Here is a 12,923-nt window from a genome sequence, read left to right as displayed (position 1 = left end):
AAGAGAACTGCTGAATCAATCTAGATAAAATAAGAAATTGGTAATTCTTACACTCCGACTTCTTAAATGTACAGCCAAGATGGAATATACAATCTACTTACTGAATCTGAAACCTCAACTGCAACTTTCAAGGCTGTGCTAGTCTGGAATCTTCTTGAGGAAAGAAGTTGTAAATCTCTATCAATATTTTGGTAGCAGTGTAAATGTATGGCAGGGGCAAGCTTCATGGAACCTAATCTCTGTCTGTCTTCATTAAGCTGACAGCATTTTAAAGGGGATAACATGTGCCAAGTATCAAGTTAGAAGCATAAGGCAGGTATAATTTCTAAGTCATTCCAACAGTTCACACAAATTCAGGGTACCCCATGCACTGAAGTCAACCTTCTTTTAGGAATAAGAAGTATGTTAATGTTTTGGCCTATTACTATTTTACCTATTTAAACTTTATGTTTCCGTAATAGCCATAAAATGGGCAATTATTAATAACACTGGTTTGTGATACACAGGAAAAACTATATGATATAATTTCATTTGTGTAAGATTATATATTTTTATGTGTATGTATTCACTGAAAGGTGCAAGAAAATGTGATTAACAAAATGTATACATTTTGTTATACATTATATATACATATTTCAGATGACCTTTACTTTCATGCTTACATAAATTGCTTGAATTTTTCACAGTATTTCATATTTATATATTCAAATAGAAATAATATGTATAAGTATACTACAAAATAAATATAGTATGAATATAACATAATAGAGATAATATACCAGATAAAAATAATAAAGTCAGTATTCTTGGCACTTTTTAAGGTCTAAATACTGACATTCCTGGTGATTTTTTTTAATATTGTTCATGTTTTCTTGTTTTGTTTTTGTTTTTGACATGTGCCTGGGGTGTTTTTACCTAGCATCCATGAAGAAGGTAAAATCCCTCCGTGATCCTTCTGTCAAAATGTCAAAATCAGATCCTGATAAACTGGCCACTGTCAGAATAACAGACAGCCAAGAGGAGATAGTACAGAAATTCCGCAAGGCTGTGACGGACTTCACCTCGGAGGTCACCTACGACCCGGACAGCCGCAGGGGTGTGTCCAACCTGGTTGCCATTCATGCCGCAGTGACAGGACTCTCTGTGGAGGAAGTGGTCCGCCACAGTGCTGGCATGGACACTGCACACTACAAGCTGGTGGTGGCAGATGCTGTGATTGAGAAATTTGCTCCAATTAAGAGTGAAATTGAAAAGCTGAAGATGGACAAAGGCCACTTAGAGAAGGTTTTACGAGTTGGGTCAGTTAAAGCCAAAGAATTAGCATATCCTGTGTGCCAGGAGGTGAAGAAATTGGTGGGGTTTCTCTAGGATGTTGCCACTAATCGACTAACCATGAAAAGGCTTTCATGTCTTGTGGTCAGTGCACTCCAATAAAGGCAGCTTTCTTCACAAGCAAAAAATTATTGTTTGGGGACATTTAATTTGGTACACATAATCACTGGTTTCATTTGATGAATAAGATTTGTAGCCTTCAAATACAACAGTGTTAAATCCCAATCAGCAACTGCTGTAACCAAAACAAACAAAACGGAGAACATACAGCCACCTGAATCTTCAAATGTTTGAGGCACACTCCTTGACCTGAATTTATCTATGTAAATCTGAGGGCAGTTAACAGTAATTTAGCAAGTGAGTGTATCATTTGTGTCTCTCTGTGGAGTATGTACTAGCTCAGGTGCTCACTTTATCTTAACTCTTTTAAAAAGTAGTATGAGAGGTCTTAGCCTTACAATCTTTGGCATGTCGTTTGGACCAATTTGTATTCAGATCTTATAAAAATAAGTTGATTACCATCACTCATTTGTCACTGAGATGGCACCTGCTTTAATGTATTTAAACTGCTTACCTTGTTCCCCTTTAGACCACACTGACTGTTCCAGCTTTTTTTTTCTTTATTTCAGAAATACATGATACAATCTTATGAGAAGATTGCTTTATTTCAGCTTGATTTATTTATTATACACAGGTCCCTGGATGCTGTTCTTAATAAATACTTCCTTGTATTCATCTCTCAGTTGAGTCTCACCAACCCCATGTGAAATATGCAAAAGAGGAATTTCCATTTTACACCTGAGGAAAGTGAGGCTCAGAAAGTACAGTTAGCTTGTATGGTATCACTCAGGAAGTAAGAAGCAAATCTGAGATTAAAACCTTTACTCCTGAGAACAGTGCTTTTTCATCAGCACAAAACCCGGAGAGACAGCATGTGGGAGACTCCAGATATTCCTATTTTGAAGGTGAGTACTGAAAATACAACCTGAACCACTGATACTGCTTATATTAGCAATTTGACAAATAGCTGCCTGCTTCAAATCTGGCTTCCGCCAAACTTGATCACATTTGCTCCTCAAAATCCCCGACTCAGGTCCCAAGTTCTGTTTCCTATGCTTATTGTGGAGACAGTTGAAAGTATATTCTGCCAGATTACAATAGTAGTGAGACCTGACAAATCAGATTTTTCTAGTAAGTGGGAGCTTCTCATCTCGCCTCTGTCCCAGTCTCTCTAAGTAATCAGTCACTCTAAAGCCAGCTTCTCTGCACTTCTTGAAAATGGAAAAGATAATCCTGATTTACCATATCAGGACCTGTTAGTAAGACTGATTTTGAAACAGAAATTGTTTATAAGTTTTCTACCTGTAGGAACAATCCTCACCCTTTTCACATAAGAGACTAGGATATTTGCAAAGAACTTTAACTCATGTTTCTTAAGAGAAGGAAGTAGACTGAGTGGTCCTTTATTAGAACAGATATAAATAACATAAAATACTATATTTCAGAATCCAAATTGAAAGACCCTTTTTTGGATCTCTTCCTGGAATGGTGTCTATAGTCCTAGAGGCTCTCTTGGGGCATATTTTCATCAAGGCTTTTTTTTTTTTTTTTATTCCAAAGGAACCATAGTATGAATACTAGAAAATGACAAAATTAAAGATGACTCTATCAAGCCAATTGTCTTTGTCTGTTTGGGCTTTTTTTTTAATCCCCTTCCAACACCTTTTATCCAAAGAACTAAAGGGACCACAGAAAGAATCTCAGAGGAGAAAAACTAGATGACTTATGATAATTTCCAAGGAGTAAATCCCTGCACAGGTGAGGTTGGGTTTGTGAGGATCCTGCTGTTGTTTTTGAAAGTGACTTGAGAGCTCATCAAGTCCAAAATCCAGGTCCATGATTGAGGGATGTACCCAGGATCTCAGGAAGTTGATATAAGTGTCAAGAGCCTAGATGTGTTTTCACATCTTTTCCACCTACCACTTACAGGCCTCAGAACATCATTTTTATCAAGAAGAATTAGAGAGAAATCTAGCTTGTGGCTCACCTCAAAAGGCGATCTTTTTATTTTCTGTGTCTTGTGGAGAGTTGAAATGATGAAAGTCATTTCACTTGGTAGTGATGATGGTCAGGTTACTTGGTGCTCTGTAGCTGTACCTACTCCAAGCCCTCCTTGACAGACTGTCTCTTGGAATACAGAAGGGATATTTTTCCCTTTGTAGGTGCTTGATAAACATTTATCAAAATAATGTCAGGAAATGGGCTAGACCGGAAGATGGCTGGTTAGGCAGAGACGGGTAAGATTCCTCAAGGGAGGAACAACCTAAGACAGGCACAGTCGCAGGGGGACCATCAGGTGAGAAATTGGGTATCAACAGAGGTGAGGCTTAGAACCTCACCCCCCTGTTTTGAGAGAAATCTTCTGCATCCGTGGATGTTTTGTTGCCCTTGTCTAGCTTGGATTAATACTTAGTCTGTAGGCACACACCTGATCATCTACATTTGCCCTCTTATAGCACTAAATTATGTTTTCTACCTTTATCTTGCATCTACCTACCACTTCAGCATTTTATTTAAAATAAATAAGGGAGAAATGTGGGATTTACATATAAATCAAGTATAAAAATCAAATGAATAATCATATCTGACTTGATTGTTTATAGTTCATGATGCGTGATCCAAACCGAAAGTTTCTGTGATGACTGCCCTTGTACTGTTCACCATGTAAGAACTTATTCACTATGTAAGACCTTGTTCACCATGTAAGAACTTGTTCGTTATGCTTTAGAAGATTGGAGACTGTTGAGAATTAGGCTTGGGGTTGATTAATGATTGTGTATTAAGTCCCCTGTACAGAATTTTATTGTTGTTAACAACCATTTGATCAATAAATATGAGAGATGCCCTCTCAAAAAAAAAAAAGAAAAGAAAAGAAAAAAAAAAGAAAATGGGCTAGAGATCCCTAATAAGGTACAGGTTTTTTTTTTTCCAGAAACCTTGATGTACACCATGAAGATGCTGATGATAAAACAAACACTATTGAATTCTCACACATACCAGGTACCATACTACAGGTCTTATAAATGGTCTTCCAAGTATGGTCCCCTGGCCAGCAGCATGAGCACCCCCTGAAAATTGATTAAGAATGCAAATTTTCTGTCTCTGCCCCAGACCCACTGAATCAAAACCTTTGGGGATGAATCCAGTAATCTGTGTTGTAACAGCTTCTGGGTGATTCCAATGCATCTAAACCTTGAGAACCACTGCTTTCTATGTATTCTCTCATTTAATCTTTGTGATTCACTACAGTGATATTATTATCAATCTCATATTACTAAGGATGAAGCCAAGGCATGGGAGGCTGAGTACCTTGCCTAACAAAATTCAGCTTCTAAGAGGCAGATTCAGGCTGTCTGATGCAGAGACCCACTAGGCCACTGAGGCCCCTGCAGGAGGTCTTTTAGGAGCTCGGTACTCTCACAGGCTAATGGTTAGTATACTGGTCAGTGCAAATACAGAATATTTCCGTCTTCACAGAAATGTCTTTTGGACACTGTTGTTTTAAGGCATTCAGCTTACTGATTGATTTGTGTGTATGTGTGTGTGTGAGACCGGTTAAATGTATATAGTTCATGAGTCTCCTTGGAGAGTTCTTCACATGGAGAATTCATGGAGACAGTGAAAGGATTAGTTGAGAATGACAGACCATATAGTTTCCCAAACAATACTTGAGTAATAAGGCTGTCCATATTACATAGTTATTATGTGCTGGGCACTTTGTGTGTTCATATGTAATATTTAGTGTTTACATTATCCCTATAAGATAGGCACTATCAGTGCTACTTTTTCAAATAAGTAAGATTCAGCAACTTGCCTAAAATTACACACTTACTATTCTTCTCTAGCTTCCCCTAGTTAGGAAACCAATGTAACACCTTAACTAGTGTGTCCAAGGGAATGGTCTGCCCCTTTCTGACTAGTCTAGATTCTTCTCTCAGCACTTGTGGTTCTGTCCTGTGTGTCCCATGATCTTAGCCCTCACTTCTCCCTTCCTGCCTCCCTTCTCCCTTCCTCTTCCTCTTGCTTCAATGCTCTTATAATTATTTCCCGAAAGTTCTTCATTTGTGCACACAGCATAGTCTTTAGGCTGTGCAGCCTTTGTTTTCCTCCAGTTCATGCTGTCAAGCACTGTGTGCCTGTGTTCCTAGGTACAGGGGGTGACTGTTCCACACAGCAGCTCTTTCTCTTTAATGTGATGACTCTGTCTGTTCTCATTAACTATGTGTTTTCCCTCTGTGATCAACATTCTCTTTTACTCTGTCAACCAGAAGGGTCTTTTGAAATTGCTTTGGCTGGGAAGAATCCACTCCTTCCTGAAATTGAGCTGAAAGTAGATTGCCTATCACTTAGCATATAACATTTTCAAACACCCCACCAGCAGAACAACCTGGAGGCTTTACTGTTGATTGTTTTAAGCCCACTTTCAACAATTGCATTTTCTTGGCTAGACAGGGATCATCTTCTGTCCTAGGAAGGAAACTGGGGTTCAGACCCTCAGTGACTTATCCTCAGATATGTAATTCAGCCTTATGACAAATATTTGTGTAGGGCCTACATTGTGAAAGGCACAGAGGAAATAAAATATGCCTGTAGTTAGAGAAGAATGCAGACATATTAGCCAGAAAATGCTAGGTCAGCATGGGATGAGTGATTAACCAAGATGTTAAAGGAAGGAATAAGATGGATAAAGTAAGGAGAAAGAGCTTTCCAATCAGAAATAGAAATATGAAAGCACTTAGGGAAAAACAAACCCATACAGCATGTGGGCAAAGTGAGAATAGAATTATTAGATTGAACCATATAGAACTGTCAATATTTGATTATTATTTTTTTACCAACAAAACTGGTAGGTCCATGTGGATCAACCTAATATATGCAATGAAGAACCATTTTATCCTGTTTTAAAAGTACCATCTAAACACCAAGAATTAGAAATGAGGCACAATGTAAACCTTCAGTTTCCTTGTCCATGTGGAGATGAATATGGAAAGCCAGGTGAGGATAAAGTGAAGGTTCCTATGGCCAGAATCCTCACCTGAACCTAAACTACTTGATGTAACTAGCCTACTGCTAGGCTACAGCTTCCACACTCACAGGCTATTAGCTGTTATTGACTGAGTCACTATATAAAGAGCTCCGCCCAGTGCTCTGCATAGAGGCGGAGATGAGGGAGGATTACAGACCTGCTGACTATTGGACGCAGATATAATTCTAGTGCTCAACCTATCACTGGGAGAAGAAGCTGGATAATAAACCCTTTCACCCCAAGAACATTCCGTTGTCATTCCTGAGTCTCACTTAATTGATAGTGAACTTGCAGGGGCTGAAACCCATTGGCAAGACAATTGACAACATCAACAGGATTCATTGTTGACCAAAGAAAAGAACAAGCTGCCCTTATGGGAGGGGTGCTTCATGTGGCTGCCTCCATGAATGGGGAGACAGTTGACTGTTCCCCAGTGGGTATGTGGTCTGAGGTGGCTTGCCTACTAGAGGGCTGGGCCCCACCCCAGGACTGGAGGCAGGTGGAGGTAACATCTGAGGCTCTGGGGGTGGCCCTTGGTATAGTAAGCAGATCCTTTGAGAAGCAGAGTGCCCATGAGGCAGCAGGGACTGTAGGTTGGCTGCTTCTCACAGTATTAAAAAAGTCTACATATGAGAAGAACATGCACCTGAAAGAGACGCAAGAACTGGCAGCATGAGAACATGAGCTGTGAACTGCTGTGGATTCACTGAAGAATGAAATGGCATCGATGCAAAAGAAAGCACAAGAACGCCGGCTGTGAGTTGCCATTGAGGAGGTAAAAATATGTTGGTGACTGAAGTGGCATCACTATGAGGTGCTGTGGAAGAGGTGAAGGCCATGAAGGAAAAGGACGGACCCCTGCAGAATCCACAAGAAGAAGCAGTGTGAGAAAGTGATCTCTGAGGTCCAGTGAAGGAGGTAAAAGATTCCTTACAGAATGAGACAGCAGTTCTGCCAGGTGCTCTGAAGGAGGAAAAGGCCAATGAGATAAAGGATGTACTCCTGAGGAAAGTACAGAAGAGGCAGTGCAAGAATGCCAGCTGTGAGGCATTGAGGTGAAGTAAGAGAGCTGCTGAAGACTGAGCTGGCATTGCTGTGAGGCACCGTAGAAAAGGTAAAGGTTGTAGCAGAGGAGGCACTCGGGGGAGGGGAGGGAAAGGTGTCATCAGCCCCAGAAATGGAGGAGCTGGGGAAGGATGAAGGGATGGTGCCAGGGACACTGACCCCTTCTCTACTGAAAGCACAACCAGTGGTTGAAAAAAAAAAAGCACAGAGCAACTGAGGGTTCCTCCAGATGTGCAGCCCCTCCCCAGGTTGTGGAGCACTCTATGCTCTGCCCCTATACTTAGGCTGAGTTAGTGGATTTGGGCTCCCAGTTTAGGCAGAAGCCCTCAGAGTCAGTATCAGCTTGGCTCCTGTGTCTGTGGGATTTAGGAGTGGATGGAATTGTTCTGTCGGGATCAGAGATTGGAAAGCTGCCTTGGCAATTCATCCTGCTTTGAGGCAGTGACTACAAAATGCACATCAGACCCCAGGAAACCACTCCCTCCTTGATTGGTTCATGGCTGTACTTCATGCTGTGTGGCCCAATCAGGGTGGTTTACCATCCTCCCCTGCTAGATGGCTGAGCTCCAACAGGTGTTATGGGAGCTATAGTCCAGAGAATTATGGCCGATATGAGGAGCCTTTTACTGCAGGGATGAGAAATGATGTGCTTCAGATGGCTCCCACATTCCCTCTTTGGGTCTCTAGTGGCCATTCTTACCCCTCATTTAAGGCAGCCCATAAGTGAGGTTAACCATACAGTAGTAGACTTAGGAGGGGCTGAAGCAATGAGAATGCAGAAGAAATAAGGTCTGCCACTCACAGGGAAAATTTAAAGAGCCCCATGAGGGTTACAAGGACCCAGATGTGGGTTGATTTAGTACGGGCAGGAGCAGATGGGAGGAAATTAGATGGGAAGTCAAATAGGATCTTACTAGAGCTATGGCAACAACTGAAACCAGAGCAGCACTTCCAGCCATTAAGAAAAAAGAGACAGAGGCCAGCAACAGAGCCACAAGTCCAGCCTGTGTGTTTACAAGAGTTCCTGCTGGAGGGTGAGCCAACCTCACTTGAACCCACACAGGAAGGTGATTGGGGAACACCGTTTGACTGAGGGGAAGGTCAAGGTATCTGCCCTGAGAGAGCATGGGGGCCTGGAGGCCACATGCTGAAATAGCTATCCATTGGCCCCCAGCAAACATACAATGTGTCCTGGCTCTGGTGGACACGGGCTGAATGTTCACTGATTCGTGGTAACCATGAGTGGTTTCCTGGGACCCCCACTATTATAGATGGATACGGGCAGAAGGTATCAGAGTGAAAAAAGCCCAAGTCCCTTTGGGAATAGGGCATCTAACCCCAAAAACTCCCATCCACAAATATATTTTGGGGATTGATATACTGAAAGGTCTATGTTTGCAGACTACTGCAGGTGAGTTCAGACTGAGAATATGTGTAATAAAGACGGTTCTGAGGGGACATACTAGGCATCTGCCCAAAGCTTTGCCTGTGCTTTGGTGGGTGACTAATACCAAACAATATGAATTGTCTGCAGGGCCAAAGAAATTGGAGAAACCCTTCAGGAACTGGAAAAGTTGGGTATAATAAAGCCCACACATAGTCTTTTCTATTCCCCAGTGTGGCCAGTAAAAAATCCAGATGGCTCCTGGCGTATGACCATGAATTACTTGCATGCTGCTGTCCCCTCTATTGCAAACATGATGGATGCCCTCAGACATGAACTAGGAACATACCATTATAAGGTAGATCTTGCTAATGCCTTATTTTCCATTGACATTGAGCAGGAAAGTCAGGAATAGTTTACTTTCACATGGGAAGGACAGCAATGGACTTTCACTGTCCTTCCACAGGGATACCTCTACAGCCCCACCATCTGTCATGGACTTGTAGGCCAGGACTTGGCAGCATAGGAGAAACCCCCAGTGGTGCAGCTGTACCATTATATTGATGATGTCATGCTCACGTCTGATTCTCTTTCAGATCTAGAAGGTGTAGCAACTAGACTGCTGTAACATATAAAGGAGAAAGGATGGGCTGTCAAGGTTCACAGCATCAAGGTTCAGAGACCTGGTTTGTCAGTCAAATTCTTGGGGGTCATCTGGTTGGGTAAGACTAAAGTTATACCAGAAGCAGTCATAGATAAAGTCCAGGCCTTACCTACCCCTACAACTGTAGCATTGTTACAGGAGTTTTAGGGTCTTCTAGGCTACTGGAGAGTGTTTATCCTGCACTTGGCACAAATTCTGAAGCCTTTATACTGCTTGATATGAAAGGGTGTCAGGTGGGACTGGGATGAGGCATGTGCATCTGCCTTTAATACAGTAAAATGGGCAGTAAAGGCCATGCAGGCCTTCAGTGTGATAGACCCATCAAGGCCCTGTGAACTGGATGTTCATGTGATTGAAGATGGTTATGGCTGGGGTCTCTGGCAACAGTTTGAACGAACTCACCAACCTATTGAATTCTGGTCACAACTCTGGAAAGGGGAAGACGTACAATACACCTTGATAGAAAAACAATTGGCTGCCATGTTTCACATCTTGCTGGCTACAGGACCTATCACTGGAATGGCCTCAATAAAGGTAATAACCACCTATCCCATCATGGGGTGTGTATGAGGCTGGACCCAAAAGCCAAGGAGTGGTATGGTATAAATGCCTACACTGACCAAGTGGGGTGCTTACCCACAGCAGCAAAGTGCCCTCTCTAGTAGCCCCTTGAATAAAGAACTCCAATGCTTATTAGAGCCAATGACATATACTAGAGAAAAGCAGGAAGAATTTACATTGGAACCATTAGTAACAGAGAGTCCCTATTGGGAGGGAAGAGCCCCTATACCTGAAGATGCATAGTACACAGATGGCTCTAGCTATGGAATCCCCCAAAATGGAAGGCCGTAGCTTTCCACCCTAAGACTGAAACAATATGGATGGAAGATGATTGAAGGGAAGAGAAGTCAATGGGTACCAATATGTCAGAAGGGTACCAATATGCCATGACTTGTGTGGACACAGCTACTGGACTTCTGGTTGCTTTTTTCCTACATGTTGTGCAGACCAACCAATGACCAAAAGAGGTCTAGAGTGTCTCTCTGCAGCCTATGGCCAACTACAGGTGATTGAGAGTGATCAGGGTACCCATTTTACTGGACATACACTGCAAGAATGAGTGTGACAGCTGGGAATCAAATGTAAGTTTCATGTGCCATACAGTCCTACTGTGGCAGGCATGATAAAGCGGTAAAATCTTTTGTTAAAATCTAGACTGAAGTCAGACACCGATAGTCTGCGGGGATGGTCAGTCCATTTATGGACTGTGCTATGGCATTTGAATGAGAAACCCCGACAGGGAGCCCTGAGCTCTGTAGACATGCTAACACATATTGCTCCCTCTCCTATACAACTGCAAGTACAAACCAAGGAAGAATCACTGAAGCCAAGGTTTGGCCACCAGAATGATATCTTGCTGCCAGCACCAACTGCACTGAACCCCAGAGACACCATTGAGTGGACATAGCCTTGGACATTTTGAAACATGGACTAACGATGGCTGGCTCTCCTGGCACCTTGGGGACAAGGCCTGGAAGCTAGCCTCCTGTGTATTCCTGCAGTAATAGTAGAGTGCCTCCAAAGATCACAGTAGTATATCCTAAATCTCCAGAAGGCAGGAGCATCTTACCAGGGAGTTAGTTTTATTATATGGCCAGTGCATGCACCTCCAGTAGCATTATCTAGAGACCCCCTCAGTAACCCCATGGGGAGAGGAGTAAAGGTATAGTATACTAGATCTGGATGGGACCCCCTTCCCACTGCAGTCCTATCAGAGGACTACTCTTTTGCATGCATCCTACCTGATAGACAGGATTTACCTATACTGGTGTCATTAAAACATGTGTCTTACTGTCCTTAAGATCTTTGTGGATTGGTCATACATCCTAGCAAATAAAACTGCTGCTTGCTGGGGTGCATGGAGCTCTCTATCCTTACCACTACTAAGTGTGAGTCATGAACTCTTTTGAGTAGAGCTGGTTTTGAATATAGCTGAAATAACCTCCTCATGCTTGAAGATTATTAAAATTTTTTTGTTACCTGTATCAAAATTTTGTTGAATCTTAATTTTTGTTATTATCTCTATGTTGTTGTTATCCCCTGTTGCTGTTGTGGAATCTGGTTACAGTGCTCCAGCTTTCTCATACAGGGACCACTGTGGAAGACAGAGAATGTGTAGCTTGTGAGATAAGAATCCTGGAGTAGTGGAGTGTGGATAAAGTAAAGGTTCCTGTAGCCAGGATCCTCACCTGAACCTAACCTACTTGATGATGTCACTGGCCTGCTGCTAGGCTACTGATTACACACCATAGACAATAAACTATTATTGACAGCATCACTATGTAAAAAGCTCTGCCCAGTGCTCTGGATGGAGACAGAGATGAAGGAGGATTACAGACCAGCAGACTTGGATGCAGACATAATTCTAGTGCTCAACCTATTGCCTGGAGAACAAGCTGGGTAATAAACCCTTTACCCCAAGAATGTTCCACTGTCATTCCTCCATCTCACTGAATCCATAGTGAACTTGCCTGGGGCTGAAACCCATTGGCAAGACACCATGATAGCTCCCTGGAATACTATGCAGTAGGTTGAGCATGAGATTATGTCTGCATCCAGCAATCTGCAGGTCCGTAATCCACCTCCATCTCTGTCTCCACGCAGAGCACTGGGCAGAGCTCTTTATATAGTGAATAAATCAATAATAGCTTATTGTCTATGGGTGTGGAAGGATTAGTCTAGCAGTAGGCCAATTGCATCATCAGTAGATTAGGGTCAGGTGAGTATCCTGGCCATACAAACCTCCTTTTTCCCTACAGGTGGGGACAATCAACTGCTCATCCTGGGTCCCTGGATTCAGCAAGCAGTGTCCCGTTTCTGCCCTGGATTTCCCACCTACCTCTGGACCGTTATGTGAGAAATAAACTTTCATCATATTTAAGCCACTTTATCTTGGGATCTCTTTGTTACAGTTCTTTAGCTCTTAGCACAACTAATACACTAATCTGCTTTTTAAATTTTTTATTAAGGTATGATTGATATACACTCTTATGAAGGTTTCACATGAAAAAAAAATGTGGTTACTACATTTACCCATATTATCAAGTCCCCACCCATACCCCAATGCAATCACTGTCCATCAATGTAGAAGGATGCCACAGATCCACTATGTAATACACTAATCTTACCAACCCCTTGGTCTAATGTCTTCCCTCCAATGGTGTTACTTCAATTTAGTTAAACCCACATTTTGTAAGAGCCTCCTACATAGTGAGGCAGTGGTTTGCAAAGTCTGGTTCCCAGACCAGCATCATCATCTTCACCTGGGAATTCTTAGCTGTGCCAATTCACGCGGAAGGGCTGAGTGAGAAACTCTGAGTGTGGGGCTCAGC

General features: G+C 42.3%; 1 protein-coding gene across 2 annotated transcripts in view; it reads left to right on the top strand.

Annotated features, from left to right (window-relative positions):
- Window positions 1-1,989, top strand: part of WARS2 (tryptophanyl tRNA synthetase 2, mitochondrial) — a 127,143-nt gene extending 125,154 nt beyond the window's left edge. For both annotated transcript variants that reach the window (XM_037021256.2, XM_037021262.2), the window contains one exon: window positions 920-1,989. In XM_037021256.2, the coding sequence (XP_036877151.1) occupies window positions 920-1,368 (449 nt within the window). In that variant the 3' untranslated portion in view covers window positions 1,369-1,989. The remainder of the gene's footprint in view (window positions 1-919) is intronic.
- The last annotated feature ends 10,934 nt before the right edge of the window (window positions 1,990-12,923 follow it).

Source organism: Manis javanica, chromosome 4 (genome assembly GCF_040802235.1).
Source record: "Manis javanica isolate MJ-LG chromosome 4, MJ_LKY, whole genome shotgun sequence".
Lineage (NCBI taxonomy): Eukaryota > Metazoa > Chordata > Mammalia > Pholidota > Manidae > Manis > Manis javanica.
The sequence above is the reverse complement of the archived record's forward strand: the minus strand, read 5'-3'. Positions and strand labels throughout refer to the sequence as shown.